This window comes from Benincasa hispida, chromosome 6 (genome assembly GCF_027475165.1).
Source record: "Benincasa hispida cultivar pf3 chromosome 6, pf3_genome.v1.1, whole genome shotgun sequence".
NCBI classification, from domain to species: Eukaryota; Viridiplantae; Streptophyta; class Magnoliopsida; order Cucurbitales; family Cucurbitaceae; genus Benincasa; species Benincasa hispida.
The window spans coordinates 18484401-18505137 of record NC_143483.1 but is presented as its reverse complement, the minus strand read 5'-3'; the positions used below and the strand labels follow the sequence as shown (position 1 = coordinate 18505137).

At 34.5% G+C, this 20737-nt stretch overlaps 1 protein-coding gene and 1 non-coding gene across 2 annotated transcripts; one reads left to right on the top strand and one right to left on the bottom strand.

Moving 5' to 3' along the window:
- Nucleotides 1-2207: 2207 nt before the first annotated feature.
- LOC120079826 (uncharacterized) lies at nucleotides 2208-7785 on the bottom strand. Its single transcript, XM_039034242.2, has 4 exons — nucleotides 7234-7785; nucleotides 4568-4769; nucleotides 2636-3127; nucleotides 2208-2537 (listed from the first exon to the last, which is right to left on the bottom strand). Exons 1-4 carry the CDS (start codon nucleotides 7718-7720, stop codon nucleotides 2450-2452), a joined length of 1269 nt encoding a protein of 422 aa, XP_038890170.2. The 5' UTR covers nucleotides 7721-7785; the 3' UTR covers nucleotides 2208-2449.
- A 70-nt stretch (nucleotides 7786-7855) lies between these two features.
- TRNAV-AAC (transfer RNA valine (anticodon AAC)) lies at nucleotides 7856-7929 on the top strand. The gene has a single exon. It is a non-coding gene; the product is annotated as a tRNA-Val (tRNA).
- Nucleotides 7930-20737: the final 12808 nt, after the last annotated feature.

Sequence of the window (20737 nt, the reverse complement as noted above, 5' to 3'; positions counted from 1 at the left end):
CTCTTTCAGCTTTCTGACTCTCTATTTCAATTTTCTTTCACAAGTTTGAGAGAAACAAAGAAGAAGACGAAAAAAACTTTTGTTTGAAGCTTTTTATTTTATTTTTTGGTTGGCTATGGCTGAAATTGGAAGAGATCATCAAAATTGCACTTCTGAAGCTTCTAGTATCTCCGCCACATCCGATAGCGGACCGATGACGATGAAGATGGAGATGGTTGTCGCCACTGAAATCAACGCTGGTGATCGGCAGTCACAGGAGTTCGAACTCACTGTTGTTGTTGGATCTCAAGCTTTCTAACAATATAATATTGAGAATTCCAGCAACGGCACGCCGGAGATATTGAACTCCAAGAGGATAGTACCGGCGGCCGGGGGGGCGGTGATGGTGGATTCTTCTTCTTTTCAAGGTCATACAAATAATGAATTATCTTCAAATTCAAAATCTAGGGTTTTTTCATGCAAATTTTGCAAGAGGGAACTTTCCACCTCCCAAGCCCTAGGAGGCAAACAAAATGCACACAAACAAGAAAAGAGCCATGGCCAAGCGGCGCCAAGGAATGGAACTCGAGAGTGGTCAGGCCACCGTACTTATCATCGTACTATAGTCCATAGTCTGCCCTCTTGCCTCATTCAATCTACGGATCGTCGCTTGGTATATGAATGGATTCAATGATTCATAAACCATCGTATTGGTGGCTCAAGTCTCCCGTGCTACAGTTTCATAGCGGAGTAGATAGTGTTTGGGCTTCCAGGCGAATGGTGGTGAATAGTAATAATAATAACATTTCAAAATTATTGGCATTTGAAAGGGCTAAAGATGGAGGAATTTAAGCTCACAACAGTGGGTTTTGATTGTCATCCGCCATAAATAATGCAACTGAATCAATGAGAAGATTTGAAGAAGATGGAACAATTTCAATACCGTGTTTGAATTGTTCCAGCTACCGGTGTTGAAGATGGACCATGTGGAAGAAAGCCATGAACTTGATTTATCACTCGAGCTTTAATTTAGGGTTTGATCTTCACCTCCTTTGTGTTTAAGAAATTGACACAGAAGTTGTGTTGGTTTTTTTTTTCGTTTCCTATGCCAAGAAAGTTTTAATGTCGGTGTAATTTCCCTTTTTTACATGATTTATATAAATAAAAGTTAGCAACCCTCGTTGGATTAATAATAATAACTTTTTTTTCTTTTTCTTGGTTTATCTTTTTTATTTATTTTTTTGGATATAGTGTTTTGAAATTTTTTTTTTCTTTTTTTTTTTTTTTTTTTGTTAAATTACAAATTTGGTTTGGAAAAAAGGTTAGAATTTAAATATGATTCTAAAAGCTCTATAGTTTGATAAATCACTAGAGATGATTCGCATGGTAACATGTTTTAACTATAGGCATAAATTCAAACTTTTAAATTATAAGAGAATTTTTTAAAAAAAAAAAATCATAGGATGAAGTTTATAACTCAACTTTAGTTTCTTGAAACTGGACTAAAATTTCAAAAGGGTTTGTCGAAAGAAATTGGAAAAAAAAAACATTTAATTGGAAACAGAACTTAATCTTATTAAAAGTAAAAAGAGCTTAATACAAAAGAATGCAAATGGATAAATTTTGAATTTGAGTTATGTGATTTTCTTAATTTCTTTTTGTTCTTTTGTTTATATATTGTTTTATTTTGAGTTTCAATTATCTCTCTCTCTCTTGAATTTTTGTTAGATTACATTCTTATTTTCATAAAAAAAAATTTAAGATATGCAAGAGGATGAACAATCATTTAATGTAAACCATCATGGATTGGCCTAATGGTAGTGAGAACATAGAAAAAAATGCCAAAGGTCTAAAGGATCAGGGTTCAATCCATGATGATCACCTACCTAGGATTCAATATCCTATGGGTTTCCTTGACACCCAAATATTGTAAAATCAGACAGATTGTCTCGTAAGATTAGTCAAGATGTCCGTGAGAATACCATATTTGATAGTTATACTCTCTCTTCTTTTTTTTCCCCATTTTGAGAGTAATAAAAGATTTGTAATGTCTAACATACTAATCTGCAATATGTTATAGAACAATAACACCTTAATTTTGTAAGAGGCAAAAATGCTAAAAATATGTACCAAAGGCACCCATTATCCCAACACAACCATGAACTTGAAAAAACTCTCTACTGTTATCAACTCCAAATTACTTTCTATAGTATAGCTGATTCCAACTATTTCAACAACATAATTCTCATTTATTTTTTTTGGCAGGAATTTGACTTGAAATGGCAATACCCTTGATAGAAGGGCCAAGAATTATGTATCACAAAATCCATAAAAGGGCCCTCTAACTGAACAAATTTGATTTGTATAATCACCACCCAGAAAATGAAGTGTATGCATTTCAATCACATTTCATCTGAGTTTTTTGGGTTCAAGTTCTTACGTTCTTAATTTCAGAGATTATCCACTCCCTTTAGTTCCCTTCTTTTGAAACCAAAGCTGATTTATTTCCATATCTTGAGTACACGTCAGTTAAGACAGCCTTCTCCTTTATCCTTAACCTGCATTATTCATTAACATAAAAAGCAGATTTTGTTAGCTTTTTCAAAGCGTAGAATGTAAAACCATGTTCTAAATAATCACTTGAAGCAGCAAAGACCTTTTGGCAGATCCTGGAATTTCTTTCAATGATTTCTTCTCTCCTTTTTCCTTAGGTTGCTTCTTCTTTGAAACCTTAGTTTTCCCTTTGATGGGTGAAATTTCCCTATCAACTTCCTCTCTTTCTTGAGCAAGAATTTCTTCCCGTTCATGAATTTTATTTACTTCCTCTTGGGATGGTGACTGAATTTTGGACTCTGTTCTTGATTCTACACCATTGTCATCTTCACCATCCGAATGTAATTCACTGACATATGGCAGACTGTCTTCAATATCCTCGATCCTTGTTCTCATGAATTCACCGGCTAAATCCACGTCTATGTCAACAAACCGTTCTGCTTCCTCCTCAAGAATATTTAATTGAGAATGATTCGTACTACCCACTGAACTTTTGCGAGTTGAACTCAAAGTTTTTCGGTTCATTATTTCACATTTTATTTGCTTTTGAACCCTTCCAAACGTAAGATATCGTCCAGAAAATGCCTGCAAAAGACTGAAGAAAATGAATGTCACTCTTTTACCAATTTATCAAGGCTTATGCATGCATGAAATGTTGCCATGTTTTAGATGAGACCTAGAAACCATTCATAAAGATGATGCCAAGAAATGAAAAGATCTGATGGTCTCAAAATGTACAAATTTATATGGCTAACACTTGATGATCTCAGAATGCACAGATGTAAATAGCTAACACATTTTTATTTCAATAATGGAAACTAACTTCCATGAAGAAGCTAAAATAACAAAGTATAGAGAGAGGCACACAAACGTAGGTCTCTATACCTAGGTAAAAGAACCAATGGTTGAACTAAAGACAAAAGAAACCGACTCTTTAATCTTTCAATCAAGGAGAGCCCTACGGAACTGAAATCCAAAGGAGTTTGTTCCAACTTCTGAACAAGAGACAAGAAAAGATGTAAAAATTTTAGATAGAGGCAGACATCAAAGAAGTAGAACTGTAAAGAGAGAGGTCCAAAACAAAGCCAAAAAGATCTTTACCAGAATCCAGACTCTACCGCCATTCTTACTTAAAAGGTGAGGACAGAACAAAACTCTGGAAGGCAAAGAGAGATGGCTTCCCATAGGTTATTAAAGGTGTCTTTATAAGTTAGTTACCATTGGATTGAAACCTCAGTCTTACTAGCAATTTGCCTATGAAGGAAATCTACTAAACATCGACTGACTTAATGTCTTTCCCCTACTTTTCTTCAAGAAAATATAAAAACCCCCTCAATAGTGAAAGAAGAATGCCTTTCATGCACCTTTATCCTTATTGGTGCCACGTGTCAGCAAAATGCTGAGACACCAGCTCATCCTTTTATGCATTGTTTCGTTGCATCTCTTTTCAAGCAAATTATTTTTGAAGCTGGGTGGTCATTTCCATGCTCCAAGAATATTTTTGATATTCTTGCATCATTACTGGTCATTCATCCTTTTGGTGGTACAAAGAAGGCGATTTGGTAGGCTCTTTTCCAGACTTTCTTCTGGAATCTTTGGGGCGAGTGTAATAGCCATCTTTTCAAAGGCTCGTTTTCCTCTTTTGATCGTTTTATGGATTTAGTTCTTTTTAGTTTCTACTGCTTTTCTTCCTTTTTTCTTCTTTTTTTAGCGTAAAACTAAGCACCCATTTCCTCACTTCAGCTTATCTTATTTAATCTCCAATTGGAGACTTTTACTATGATCACATTTTGGTGTTGGGTTTTCTCATTATCAATGAAATGTTTCTAATACCAAAAAATGACAGTGAAAGAATAATCAGACAAAAACCATTCAAGAGTTTTGAATTAAAATGTACTTCACCAATTTTATTGCTGCTGTGCTACCTTTTTTTTTTTTTACTAAATAAGTCTGGTATTTCGAAGCTAACGCTTATGAAAAAGATTAGAACTAAATTTCTATTGGTTCTATAATTTCTTCTCGTCCATAAACATACCTTAAGGCATCTCCTTCAGACTTGCAATCAACAAATGCAAAACCCTTGCAGATTGGATCCCTAGTCTTTTTGTTTCCAATGACTGCAGGAGTTATATTGATTATTCCAGGAAACCCTTTAAAAGCCACGATCAGGTCTCTGTGAATGTTCTTTTTTTTAGGAAGGTTGACAATGCGTACACGAACTCCAGTACTAACAATCTCTGGAGATGAAGAAATGCATGATACTCAAGTTAGATCAAATTAGAAAGAATAAACAAGTAGAAGAATTAGAATGACTAACGTTCATTAATAATTAAGCCTTTTACAAGTCTAGAGTGGATTTCATACATCAGTGTGGCTAAAATTCAGACAGGACGTGATCAGAAGAAATTCTCTTTTTCATTATTATTGCAGGGTTATAAATAGAGTGTAATTCTGTGATTTGTGGTATTTCTATTTATGGGAAAAATCAACTTCTACACAACGAACTTTGCAATATATATCAATTTATCCTAGACTTCCAATTCAATAGAATTGCACCTCAAACTTGGACAATTGTTGCAATCTATATTCTCAACTTAAAAAAGTATTGTCATCATTACCTTAAACTTGAAAAAGTGTTATAATTCTTATCTCTTTGTAGGTTTTCTTTAGTGGAATTGCCAATAAAAATATTTTCATCACTCATGTGTCCCCAGAAAATCATAAGACGTCTGGTGTACAATTAATAGGATTTCAAAAAATTTAATAATAATAACACTGTAATTGTTTTTATCTTTTTTTAATTTGTGGGTTTTGGTAGAATTACAATGGTCAATTTTGTGCATTAATGAGATTAGTGTTACACAAAACATGATTCTTATTGAAATTAGAGACTTCCAGCAGATTTTACATTGCTAATTCTTAGATTTATAGTTCTTTGATGATATAACTTGATCTCCATAAAAAATTTGGAGTAGCACATGGACCATCTATGCTTGGGGTTAGAAGACTTATTAGTGCATAACTTTTATGCTAATGTGAAGAAATGTGTTTCTTGCACAGCCAACAACAACATTTGAGTACCCAGCCCAGACCAAATCATCTTTAGGTTTTGGCAAAACATTAGCGTAGCTGTCCTACATCTAAAAAGTTCAAGCAAGTCATGGGGCTCCAAGCACTATAAAACGACCTTATGAGTTGTATAATGTGTTGAGAAAACGCTTTTGTAATTAGGTTTGAGAAAATGCTTTTGTAATTAGGGTCGATGAGAGATTTTTCTGGCACGTGGTTTCTTTCCAGTTTGGAGTTTTTTCACGTTAAATCTTGTGTTTCCAGTTTTATTGCTTTCTTTTAATTTCTCTATTATTTTTCTGCTCATTCTTGCGGTATGGGAGATTTTTCCCAATGTTTCAACAAGAGGTGCAAGAAAACCCTTCTAAGCTATGTTTTGAATTGGTCAACCTCAAGATTTCAAAGAACTATAAAGGTTCCTTGTTTAACTAGGTAAAGTAGAACCGCAATTCAAAATAAATCGATTTGGCTGGAAAAAGGAAGCTGATTTGACATTACAACACCTAAACCGGCCATGATTGAACCTCAATTTTAGCATAGACTAACTTTCATAAACCATTGATGACAGAGTGCAAGAAATCAAGGATAGGCGTTGGGGCACATATGAAGCAAGAAAATTGGCTTATTTACTTGTACAATAACAGCATTGGACGCACTTTCGAGGGATTCTGCACATTCACCAGTAGAGCAAAACAACTTTTTGGGGGCAAATTGTATCTCAATGAACAAGTGTCATAGCCCATAAACATTTTAGCTAGCTAGGGAAACTTCGAGTTATAAAGGGCAGAGTACCATTCCACATGGCCTTTATCATCCAACTACTACACCAAGAATACCCTGCTGCCCATCAGTGGGCACACGTGATGTCTCAAGATTTTGATTAGATTGGGACAATCGTATGCTTCTTCCTTGGTGACTATGAAGTTCACCAACGTCACAAAATTTTATCAACTCTCCCAAGTCCCAAGTTAAGTTCTGGCACCATTCTCTTACATAAAGACAATAAACCCTCGACACATCTCCACAATGATATGATATTGTCTATTTTAGACATAAACTCTCTCAGATTTGATTTTGGAACAACTCAAGAGGTCTCAAACTAATAGAGATGATTGTCCTTACATATATACTATGAATCTCTCCCTTCCCTAGGAACTTTGTTTGCACCTAAAAATTCTCCCCTTATCCATTCCACTCCCTAACCACCAACGAAAGTTTGCTCTAATCAAGGCCTAGAGCAAAGCCAGATAAAATACTACCTTGAATCACATTGTAGAATCTCCTCCTCTCAAACAAAGATATAGTCCTACCAAATCCACTTGATTAGATAAAGCTTGCTACATCTCAAGCACTTTTTGTCCGAACTAGAGATTCATCAACAAGACTCTTAATTTTATTTGGAATCCGAAAATATCACAACTTCAAACCATAGGTATGAGACCATTGATTTCACATATCTCCACAATGGTGTGATATTTCCACTTTTAATCTATCTGGGCAAATGTGTACTCACAAAAATTAAGTTACCAAAAAATAAACTACGAGGTAAACAATAATAAACATTTCAATCCCGCAGCAGGTTGTAGAATTAGAGAATAAAGAGTTACAAAATTGAGAGAGATTGAGACTGACCTGCTTTCTCTACGGCATTTCTACTAGACTTGGGCTCAGAAGTAGACTGATTATTGAGCTTATTGATATTTGCAGCCTGAGCTTCCCTACTCTGCTCCATTTCTTGTAGCAATTTGTCTTCAATCGAAGTATCATACGCCTTCCCTTCTCCAAACCCACGAGGCCTCGCCCCATGCCACTCTCTCGTATTCTTCAACGGCAAAAGAATCTCATCTTCATCCTCGTCCTGGAAATCATCCTCATCCTCATCGAAAAAATCATCGAACTCAATGTCGGAATTACTCTGCTCAGTGAGGGACATGCCGCCTTTCCCAGACCTCTTCATGGCGAAAACAGGAAACCCCATTGGTCCAGAGCCATGGACAAGAGAGAAACTGAAATGGGGTGGCCGGAATTTTGTCGAATTGGGAGAATTGTAATGGCAACAGTGTTGCACTGACGGCCAAATCGTGACGAAACGGCATTGAAGGGACGGGGAATCGAACATTTCTGCTCCGCTCTGATAAACGATTTTCCCACTGAAGATGAAGATAAGAAGTAGTTTTGCAAGGTGGGTTACGAAAAGTATCCGACTTTCTCATTATATGATCATATTAATTATTAGAGATCCGATTCAACATCTGGTGTCGTGGTGTAGTTGGTTATCACGTCAGTCTAACACACTGAAGGTCTCCGGTTCGAGTCCGGGCGACGCCATTGATTTTTCCTTTTCCTTTTTCTTTTTTAACTTTGTTTTTCCTCTTAATCAATAGTGAATTTTTCACTTTTTTTTCCTATAGAAGAACTTCCCACCTTATTTAATTATGTGGCATGAATACTTTTCAATAAAAATAAAATAACTTACCGACAAAAATGGTAATTCCCAATTTTATTATCTTACGTTCAAGTGCTCTTTCAATATATATATAGCAAGTGCTATTTTTATATTTCCCCAAATTTGTATGATACTAGCTAGTTGATAACTATGTGTGTTGCACATGTTCGTATAACTTTTTATTATTTTACATTCAAGTGCTCTTTCAAAATATATATATATATATATATATATATACTTTTTATATTTTTCCCAAATTTTATCGGTTTTTTCTCTTTTGCAAGGTTCTTTTAATATAAAAATATATTTGAAACCGTATAGTTATCCTCCAATCTATTTCATATTGTCTAAAATTCAAAATTTTAGTTGCATATTTTATGGAGTGAGTTTTTATATTTAAATACAATGCAATTATATAAAATAAATTTAAAAAATTGATTGTTTTCAAATATAGAAAAATGAACCAAAATATTTACAAATATAGTAAAATTTCATTGTCTATATGCAATAAATCGCGATAGACTATATGTGTGTATCTGTGTCATGAAAGACACATACACTAGCTCATCGTAGTCTATCGTAGATAGGCTGTGATATATTTTGCTAGTATTTATAAATATTTTCAGCATTTTTGTCATTTAATATAATTTTTCCTAGAAAGAATGAAGATGTGGAAAAACAAATTGTTGGAGATCAAGCATTCTATGAAATCAAATGAGTTTTATTAAAGTGAGTTATTATATGTAAATACAATGCAATAAGATTAAAAAAAAAATCTAAAAAAGTTATAATTGGGCAACACAAATATGTTGGAAATCATATATTCTATGAAATCAAATTAATTTTAAAAAGTTGTGTTATTATAAAATACAATGCAATTAGATAAAAGAAAATTTGAAAGAATTAAAGTTAAGTAAAACAAATATAGTGATATCGTGTAATTTATGAAATGAAATCAATTTTATTGAGGTGGGTCTTCATATCTAAATATATTGCAATTAAATTCTTTAAAATATAAAGAAAAATTAAATAAAACAAAAAATTTGATCCCATAATCTATGAAATCAATGGGTTGTTTGGGGCGCTTAGTTGAGATAGAATGTCTGAAATTCATATGTACGTGAAGTTCATATATCTATGAAATTCATATGCCTGTGTTCGGAGTGTTGAGTTATTTGGTCTAAGTTCATATGTCTGTGTTTGGGGTGCAGGGTTGAGTTCATATATTTGGATATCTGATGCAGTTTTTTAACTCTAAATAATGTGCTTTTATAATTACTATTTTTATTTTGAAACTTTTTTATTCAATAATTCTACTAATCTTTGTTTGAATAAAATATGGATCAAAATTTTTTCTTTTAATTCTTAAAACTTTTCTTTCTTTCTTTCTTTCTTTCTTTCTTTCTTTCTTTCTTTCTTTTTTGGGCAATGAACAACAATTAATTCATTACATTTATTGTAGAAATATGGTTAAATAAAATGAAAAACTAGATCTTAGCTAATTTTTCTCCATGAATTTCATTATCATCTTCTTTTTTTTCTTCATCTTTCTATTGTTGCTTTGTATTTTTACTATATCATGAACTTTTATAATTAGATCTCCTCCACCATCGTAATAGCCAATGGAATGTCACCATATTTCTTCAACAGTTTCACTTTCATTTCCTCTAAATTTGAAAGATCATCAGAAAACAAGTTTCTATTTTTCACTAATTCTTGCTGAAAAAGTTTCAGGAAGGTTTTTCATTTTATGGTTTTTTTTTGTTATATGTTACATACATTTCAACTACATACATACTTTTCGTCCAAATATTATTAACACTCATTTGATATATGAATTAATTACATATAAATATTGCACTTAATGTAGACAAAATAATATTTTTTATATAATCAACAACCCTACAACATATTTTAACAGTCATCAGTCCTATAGTAATTGGAAGTGGTTGTTGAAGTTGATTATCGAAGATAATTTTTATTGGAGTTTGTAGTCAGAGATGGTTGTCAGTGTCTGAAGTTGGTCACATGAAGGTGTATTGGAGTTGGTTGTTGAAGTTTGTCATCGGAGGTGGCTTTCGAATCCCGGAGTTGGTCGAGCAAAAGTGGTCGTCGAAGTTGATCATTGAAGATGATTTTTCACTGGAGATTGTAGTTAGAGGTGACTGTTGGATCTTGAAGTTAGTCACATGAAGGTGCTATTAGAGTCGGTTTTCGGAGTTTGTCATCGAAGGTGGTGTCTAAGTCTCGAGTTGGTCGTCGAAGTTACTTGCTCAAAGGTGATCATCGAAGGTGATTTTCATCAAAGTTTGTAGTCGAAGGTGGTTGTCGGAGCCTACAAAGGTGGTTGTCGGAGTTGGTCATTGGAGTTTGTTGTCGGAGCCAATTGTTCGTCGGAGTTGGTAGCGCGAAGATGGTCGTCGAAGTTGGATCACCAGAGGTGGTTGTTGGCGGCTATAATTGGTTGTCAGAGTTGGTCGCGAAGGTTGTTGAAGCTCAAAGTTGGTCACCGGAGCTGTCATTGGAGGTGATTGTCGGAGTCCGAATTTTGTTGTCGGAATTGTCATCGGAGGTGGTTGTCAAAGCCTAGAGTTGGTTGCTGGAGTTTTCATCGAAGGTGGTTGTCAGAGCCTGGAGTTGGTCATCAGAGTTGTCATCGGAGGTAGTTGATGGAGCCTGGAGTTATTTCTTGTAGTGTGACAGTGGTCGATGGGTGGAGTCATTGAAAACATGGAAAGAAGGGACAGTTGGGGTAAGTTGGGGTGAGTTAGTAAAATATACTAACTCAACTCCACCAATATTAAAAGTTGGTGGGTCAAACAATAAGTTGGTATATTATACCAACACAACTCAACTTATGTTGGTGAGCCAAACACCCCCTAAGAGAGAAGTAATGGCCAACGTACCTTATTTAGCTCGAGATTATTTAATATATTCATTTATTTCATTCTCTCATCTTCCTCCCCCCATGCAATGCTCTTTCTTTTCAATTTTTACGCAAAATAAGAAATGCAAATACAATTAAACGAGTCATTAAAAGTTAAAATACATAAATTTAAATAAACTTCTAAATCAAACCCCTCCAAAATCTAAAAACAAACAAATTAATTTCATACATGTTCCAAAGATCGATTACTTATTAATTTTATTAAGAAAATTAATTTGTGAAATTAATTTTGTAAAATTAATAATACTTTCAATTTTATAAAACAAATTGATTTTTTGAAATCGAATTTGAAAAGTTGAAAAAAAGAAGAAAAACACAAAATAGAATTTGGCATTTTCCATCATCATCTTCAAGTAACTCGCCCATAACCCACCATCTTAGTCTTAATTTACTACAAGCATGAGCTGCATCTCATGCAGCCATTCTCATTGCATGATGGTCTGCAATATATTGAAGAGAATGGAGTGAATTTGAGACAATACAACCGATAGAATTTTGCTAAAAATTCGGGTTGAAGAAGGAGTTCTTCAAGTGGGTTGCTGTTGTACCTCTCCAAGTTCCCTTGATTCCAGTTTATTTTGAGTCCCACAAATCAATCTAGAACACCAATAGGATTATAGGGAAGATCTTGAGGTGGTCTACAATAAGATTCGGAGAGATTTGCAGCTGGATTCACGATGTGGGATACCTATCCAGAAGTTTTCGCAACTTAATCATGTATGATGGAAACATCAAAGATTTGACCTTTTCGAACTCTGTCTATACTCACTATAGGCTCGAGAAACAAAGAGAAGATGTGTACGAACGAGATATACAACAACAAGGAGAAGAAAAAGGATTGAATAGAGGAACTCCCGAACATTTGGCGATCTCAAATGTGTCGATATCAATGGTGACTCATTATTTCGTGAATCATTTCTTCGAACAGAAGAAGATTATGTAAATACTTACTCGAAATCTCATTTATCAGATTTCATTGTGGAAGACACAATTGTTTCTGAAGAATTCGCCATGATATACCTGATCCATGCATAATATCATGAAAAATGGATACAAATTTTTTGTTGTTACTATGATACAAATTTTTGGCTGCTACTTAGTAGCAGCAATAGGTCTGAAAAAGTATCTAAAAATAGAAAATTTAGATATTTGTACCCTGTCGAAGTAAGGAACCATGGCATATATGTTTAGAATAGATTCCATTTTGAGAGAGTTGAAAAAGCACTAGTGGGACTTCTACTTTTTCTGATGGCAACCAAAAACCTTCGACGTATGTGGTCTTTTTCGAGTATTTTATTGTTAAGTATAGTGATGATTTTCGCAGTTTATCTGTCTATTGATCAAATAAATAGTAGTTATATCTATCAATATGTATGGTCTTGGACTATCAATAATAATTTTTCTTTAGAGTTGGGCTACTTGATCGATCCACTTACTTGAATTATGTCGATATTAATCACGACTGTTGAAATTATGGTTCTTATTTATAGTGACAATTATATGTCTCATGATCAAGGATATTTGAGATTTTTTGCGTATATGAGTTTGTTCAATACGTCAATGTTGGGATTAGTTACTAGATCGAATTTAATCCAAATTTATATTTTTTGGGAATTGGTTGGAATGTGTTCTTATCTATTAATAGGTTTTTGGTCCACTCGACCTACTGCGGCGAATGCTTGTCAAAAGGCATACTTTGAAGAAGTTCTACAAAGGTATGACTTGAAACCCATTTATTTCTCCTAAATCATGCTTTCGTTTCTGCCAAAATTAATGAATTAGAGTACTTATCGATCCTTGTCACTTTCACTGTGTGATGATACGATCCAACACTTGCTACAATCCACGAAGGTTGATCTATCTTAAAGGGGGCCTAAGACTTTGTTCATTAAGAAGGATTTCTCAAGCCTTAAGAAAAGCCTAAGGTGTTATTAATCGAGCAATGAGTTCTCATTATTTAAAGGGAGTCTAAGTTCACATGTGAAGGGAGTTCATAAGTAGAAGGAATGATATCATCTCGTGAGAGGGAGTTTCACACACTTAAAGGGAGCCTAGGTGTTTCGACACTAATATTCACATACTTAGGGGGAGCCTAAGTTCAAGAGATGAAGTCTCACATCTAAGGGAGCCTAGGTGCACAACGAATTGGGCTAAACATGTGTCTTTGTAATTATTGTTAATTTACAGAAAAATACAACGTTGTAATCGTTTGACATTCATATATTAGTGGATTATCTTTCTTGGGTACTCTGCCCCCCAGACGTAGGTGTTTTATCACCGAATTGAGTTACCAACCTTGGCCTGTTTACCTTTTGATTTACTTTACATTGTTTTACTTTTGTCTATGAATGTCATAGGACTTTGTGTGAGACAATCATAGAGTGTGAGTAATCACTTTTAAAAATTTCAACCCTAATTTTCCATATCGTGCCCAGTTGTTTGTGCTCACTAGTTTTTCGTCCACAGCCATTTTTCAATGTCGAAATTGATTAAAAGTTGTTCAGAGCATGATTTTTCATCACCCTTCGACCTCTTTGGATTATATAAAGGGTTGGAAGCCTCTAGAGTCATCATTCTTCACTCCTAGAAAGAGATCTCACTCGTTTCATCTAGAATTTCTTCAAGAATAAAAGTTCCTCTAAAGAACCTTAGATATAGGCCATCCCTACCCCGTAAGAGCATGTGTAGAGTGAGAATTCACCCTTGAAAGAGGTTTGTTTGATTTCATGTAGTTGGCAATATTTATTTAAGCTTTTCAGATGTTTTAGAAATTGTCTCTGCATTGGTGGTTTCCTAGTTGATTATTTTCTATCATATCTTTTCCTTTTTAGTATGCGACTACTATGGAAGTTAGGATTGCTCTTTGTCTTTCCACTGTGCATATTTAAATGGGACATTTAGTCCTTCAGGTGGCCACCACTTTTGTTATGTGTGAAGCTTAAAATTGATAGAATGATTTGTGCTTTTGTCATTCTTACATTGTATTGGAAGAATTGAGTTTCTGAGAGATATAGTTTTTGTTCCTCACATCGACGGTAATGAGTTTTATTGAGAAGAAATTCTCTAGCTTAGGGAAAACCTAAGCCATTCGAGCAAGGGGGACTTTATTCTTGAGAGGAAAGATATGTCTGAACTTGAGGGGGAGCTCAAGTCTCATAGAGAGGGAGTCTTGATCTTAGGGGAGTATAAGATTTACTTCACTGATAATACTTCTTATGGGGAGCCTAAGATAACAAGAGAATGATTCTCTCACCTAGGGAAAATCTAAGTGATTAGTTTAATGACAGAAGCTGTACGAGTGTAATTGTAATCGTGCATCTATTATAGATAAGTATTGCATTGTAATCACTTCCTTTTGATACTAGTGAAGTTATCTTTCCTGGGCACTGCCCCCAGACGTAGATGATTTACACCAACTGGGATACCAATCTCTAGTCTTAATTTATTGTTCTATATATTTATTTTTTGTCCTGTGGAACACTATAACGTTGCTCGCAACATTTAACTTGTAGTAAAATATCTACCTTCCATTATTTCAATTGGTATCGGAGCAAGTCACCATTATCTTTGATGTTGTGATCCTGTCTTGTTTTCATGGAAGGAATAAAAGAAAAAGTTTCTATCTCACGCGGTCCTTGTTAGGTTGTATGTCCCAAAACTCACAATTTGTAATATTAAACATATTCTATTTACAATAAAGATATTATTGAGGTTTATTCAGTAAAACTGTTATTGAATATGTAAATTGCACTTGTAAAGACTAAATCCAATAAACTAAGATCCATGGTTATTATGTGAATACTTGGACTTTATGTGGAAACATAAAAATGGATCAAGTTCAAGTAAATTTCCAAAACGGTCTATAATATATGAATAAGGTTGGGTACCTTATTCTGGTAACACTATCGGATATGGTTCACTTTGTATTTAGTACAAACGATGTGATCTTGAATCGTTCATGTGGAGACATGTGAGTGGGATCATCCTATCCAATGAGTTTGTGTAAGACCAAGACCAAGAAATAAGTCACTCTTACTTCATAACGTTGTTTACTGTTTAAGACTGACTATTTCAAATCGATGACCTAGGTAACTCGACCTTAATCCTGAGCTAACTATGAACTCCTGTTTATTCGGGATTATCTTTAGATTTTTATAGGTGAGGGTTGACTTAACAGTACTGGCCTAATAAGCCTCTCAATTCAGTGGTAAGACCGGGTAGATAGTTTGGGTGTTGGGAATGATGCCCTAAACTCTCGTGTCTTGTAGTTTGTAAACACAGTTTTGTATGAACGCTTGTGATGTATAAGTTATGATATTTTCTTCACTTATTATCTTTGAACATTGGATGTTTTGTTTGCTTTACCACAAACCAGTACACTAAAATCTCTGGTTGTCATTATATAACTTAAGCATGTATGTGGAGACATACAAGTGGATCATGTCTTAAGTGATAACCAAAATGGTTTGTAGTATATGGATATAGGAGGAAAACATTATCCTGGTAACGCTACGGATGCGGCCTGCTTTGTAGAATAGTTACAAGTGTTATGACTTGCTATAAATGGTCTGATCCTGATCGTTCCCTGGTCTAATCCTGATCATTCATGTAGGAACGTGCAAGTGGGGGCATCCTATATAAAAAGTTTGTATAAGACCTGACCACGAAGTGTTAACGTCTTGTTATATAACGTCATTCATGACAGAGACTTCACTTCACTAGAATGACCATAGGTAAGATGACCTCAATCCTGAGTGAGTTGAAAACTCTTGCCTTTGAGGGTGGTCCTTTGATTTGCATGTGTGCGAGTGGCCAGGTCACCGACTCAAACCTACCACTTTGGGGATTCGTCTGATTTGGGAGTTGGGAACTTAACTACATAAGATGGAATTCACTCTTCCCTGAAGCAGGTTTAAGTAGACAGATTGCTCTCTTAAGGGCTGATACCGGGGCTTGAATGATGTAGCACCATACACCTTCTCAAGGCCCGAGAGGTGTCCACTCATAGTAGGACTATGTGTATTGTTCATTTGAGGGATTAGTGGTTCTTAAGGAGTTAGATGTACTACAGGGGCAAAATGGTAAATTGGCCCAACTGTACTTACTAGCATCTATGAAGGATTATCGTACTGTTGATTGGTTATATCTGATGGACACAGAAATATATGTGTGGTAAAGAGAGTTTAGTTGTCGGTCTTTAATGGAATGTTTGGCAGTTAACAGATGGTGGATATCGTGCCTAAAGAGTTTAGTCAGCTATTCATGTATCGTTAGAGCTTCAAGCCATAGGTCCATAAGGTCCCCTTGGTAGCTTAATGGATTCAAGTTGAGAATCAGTTTTTGGGTCAGTTTGAAATGTTCAAATTGACTAGAGGGAGTTCGATTATATATGATATGATTGAACTAGTTAATTATATATGATATGATTGACTTTATGTATGAGATATGAACGAAAATGGATATAAATATGATTTATATCTAGTGGAGGAGAAAATACTATGGTTTATATATGATATTAAACTATAGGTTAATGAATATAATATTATTATTAATTGTACAATTATAGGATAATTAGTCGCCGTTTTCTCCGTAACCGTGTGTTAGTGGGAAGTTTGATTCAGTTTTCATAACTAAATAATAAAATGAAAATCGTTTTCATTTTGCAAGAGATCACGTAATTCGCTCGGGCATAGTGTGACTGCCCATCGCTTAGCTAACCGAGAGACTATATGATAGCTTAAAGTTGCTTCATGATCATATACACATGCGCCGTTTTCCTAAACGATCACCTAGTATCGAGCATTTACTAAACGATTGTCAAGACGATCGCTGCCTTTTTCCTACACGATCGTGTACTTCTTCTAAACAATCAAGCACGGTCTATACGATAGACCCTGCCCTTCTCCCACTTGCTTTGATTGTTGTATATAATCTTTATATCCTCCTCCCCTCTACCAAATCCCAACAGAGCCTACTCTTTGGATTCTCACACCGAGAATACTAAGGGTTCTAAGTGGTGGTATCATCCCCATCTTTGTTCTGTTCGTGTGGAGGCCATTCGAGAGTAGACGACCAGGTGTTGGTGAACGATTGCTTGACGTTCCAGTGAGAGCGAGAGCACCTTTTCGTTTGGAGAGAATGAGACTTTCTGTGGAGAATAGTACTTCAACTGATATGTATCTCTTCTCTTTGTTGTCAATTGTTGTAAGCATACCAGTAATTTTGTAGTATGATGCATATATGTCTGTTTGAATGTAAATGTGGTAATTCTGTCATAATGTCTTTGGAAAAATCCGTTTCCACTCAGAGGTACTTTTTTATAAGAGTTCCTTCATGAGGGATGTAGGGTGCAAGACGAAATTCACTCTTACGCGCTTTTAGGGTTAATAGAGAGGTTGTTCTCTTAAGTACTAATTTCAAGTCTTGAACAAGGGGCTTCACCCTCCATTGGCCCAAGAGAGACTCTGTTTAGTGATTGGATCATAAACCAATTGTTCATTAGAGGATCAATGAGACTTAAGGAGCAAGATGTAATCTCGGGGGCAAAACAACATTTGACCCAGCCGTTATTACGAACAACCTGTGAAGGGTCGACTTACTGATTACGGTTAAATCAAGTGGACAGAAATATATCTACAATGAGGGAGTGCAACTACTGGGCTTTAGTGGAGTGACCTGGTAGTTAACAAATGTTGATTAATTCGGTTTAAAAAGTTTAGCCAATTAATCTCAGATCGTTGAAGCCCATGATCTGTAGGTCTATTAGGCCTCTCTACTAACTCATAAACGGATTAAACCTTATAATGGAGTGATGAGTTTAATTTGAAACGTTCAAATTTGAATTTAGGGAATTCGTAATTATATGCGATATAATTACACGTTTAATTATGAAATTAAACAAAATTGGAGAATTAAATAATATCTAAATTTGATTTAAATATTAAATTACATGAATAAAGATTCATGTCTATGGAATTGGTGTTTAATTAATTTAATATTATATATTAAATTAATTTAATTAATTATTTAAAATTAATTATTAGAATTAAATTACATGAAGACAACTTAGCTGATCCATTTACAAAGGCCCTCCCAGCTAAAGTGTTCGAGGGTCACCTACTGAGACTACTACGAGATAGATAAATCTAGGGCAAGTGGGAGAAATACTGAGTATCTAGTACCCTAGTTTATTATATTTATTCTCTCATTACTCAACATTGTATATATTTGTAAATTCACTGGAGTTTTAGTCCAAGTGGGAGTTTGTTGGGTAATATGTCCTAAAACTTGCAGTTTGTAATATTAAACATATTCTATTTACAATAAATATATTATTGAGGTTTATTCAATAAAACTATTATTGAATATGTAAATTACACTTGTAAAGATTAATTCCAATAAACTAAGATCCATTGCTATTATATGAATACTTAGATTTTATGTGGAAACATAAAAATGGATCAAGTGCAAGTAAATAGCGAAAACGGTCTATAGTATATGAATAAGGCTGGGTACCTTATTCTGCTAACACTATCGGATGCGACTCACTTTGTATTTAGTACAAATGATGTGATCTTGGATCATTCATATGGAGACATGCGAGTAGGGGCGTCCTATCTAATGAGTTTGCGTAAGACCAGGACCAAGAAATAAGTCACTCTTAATTTATAACGTAGTTTACTATTAAGACTGACTATTTCAAATCAATAACCTATGTAACTCGACCTTAATCCTGAGCTAGCTATGAACTTTTGTTTATTCGGGATTATCCTTAGATTTGCATAGGTGAGTATTGGCTCAACAACGCTGGCTCAGTAAGCTTTCCATTTTAGGGGTAAGACCAGATAGATAGTTGGGAAGGTAGGGTGCAAGATGAAATTCACTCCTACCCACTTTTAAGGTTAATAAAGAAGTTGTTTGCTTAAGTACTGATTCCAAGTCTTGAGCAAAGGGCCCCAACCTCTCATTGACTCGAGAGTGACTCGATTTAGTGATTGGATCACAAACTAATTGTCGTTAGAGAATTAGTGGGACTTAAGGAGCAAGATGTAATTTCAGGGGTAAACAACATTTGACCCAACTGTTATTACGTACAATCTGTGAAGGGTCAACTTACTGATTACGATTAAATCAAGTGGACAGAAGTATATCTACATTGAGGGGAGTGTAACTACTGGGCTTTAGTGGAGTGACTCGGTAGGTAACGAATGTTGATTAATTCAGTTTAAAGAGTTTAACCAATTAATCTCGGATCGTTGGAGCACATGATTTGTAGGACCATTAGGTCCCCATACTAGCTCACAAATGGATTAAACCTTAGAATAGAGTGATGAGTTTAATTTGAAACGTTTAAATCCTTATTTAGGGTATTCGTAACTATATGCGATGTAATTACACGTTTAATTATGGAACTAAACAAAATTGGAGAACTGAATAATATTTAAATTCAATTTGAATATTAAATTACAAGAATAGAGATTCATGTCTATGGAATTGGTGTTTAATTAATTTAATATTAGATATTAAATTAATTTAGTTAATTAAATAGTTTAATTAATTATTTAGAATTAATTTTATTAGAATTAATTTTGGTTAAAATTAATTTTGCAATTCTAAAATTGAAATTTGATTTCATATTAATTTATTAAAAATCAATTGAAATTAGAAATTAGAAATTCAATTTTTTAATTGATTTTTAATTAAATAGAAATTGGAAAAATGGAAAAATGGAAAAATATGACTTAATGGGTTTATCCCACTTTAAACACCTTGATTCCACTAAATCTCTCTAGTAGGAGCTGTCATTGTTGGCTACAATATAATTGCATGATTAAGCTGAATAAAGGACAACTTAATTTGACTGAGACATGGCCATGCGTCTGGATTTTCTAAGAAAAAGGTTGTAGAAGAAGTATTCTTCATGCTTGAGTTGAAAAACCATAAACTCTCCAAAATTTTTCAAGATTTCAGCTCATTTTGATTCCCACAAATCAATCTAAGGTCCAAGAGAATAGTAGGAAAAATCAAGTGGTGGCTTACAAGTTTTTGGATTGAAGGTTAAAGCTGTATTCGTGGTTTGAAGAAGATCTTCAAAGGTATGTTGCTGAATCCCTCTTTTCTTATATCAACATGTTGTCTTATTTGCTAAAATTGATTAACTACAGTGCTTATTGATTCTGGATTTCTTCCGCTAATTGCATGGTAACTCCATCACTCCTGTACTAGATGGAACCAACTATGCATATTGGAGGGCACGGATGACTTGCCTTTCTGAAGTCTTTGGATAGCAAGTCCTGAAAGTCCATTATTATTGGAGGTCACATCCTCAAGTTACGAATGAGAAAGGTTAAATTAAGCACAAGCCAGAAGTTGAGTGGACTGTGGAAGAAGATGAAGCTTCTCTTGGAAAGTCTAAGGCCTTAAACGTGTTGGGTTTTATGTCCTAAAAACTCGCAGTTTGTAAAATGATAAACATTTTCTGTTATCGATATACTTGTTATTGATCTCATAAATTGTATGAAAGTCTAAATCCAATAAACTAAGACCCATGACTATTGTATGAGTACTTGAACTTTATGTGGAGACATAAGAGTGGATGGGGTTCGAGTAAATAGTCCAAATGATCTATGGTACATGAATGAGGTTGGGTACCTTATTTTGGTAACACCATTGGATTCGGCCTACTCTGTAATTGTTACAAAGAGTTGTAAAGTGCAATATACGATGTGATCATAATTCGTACA

Bases quoted from the DNA above. Each gene is read 5' to 3' on its own strand.
- LOC120079826 (XM_039034242.2), bottom strand. From the start codon at position 7,720: ATGTTCGATTCCCCGTCCCTTCAATGCCGTTTCGTCACGATTTGGCCG. The intron at 4,770-7,233 runs GTCAGTCTCAAT...CTTCATCTCCAG, and splicing joins AAATGCCGTAGAGAAAGCAG to AGATTGTTAGTACTGGAGTT. The intron at 2,538-2,635 runs GTCTTTGCTGCT...TGAATAATGCAG, and splicing joins ATTCCAGGATCTGCCAAAAG to GTTAAGGATAAAGGAGAAGG.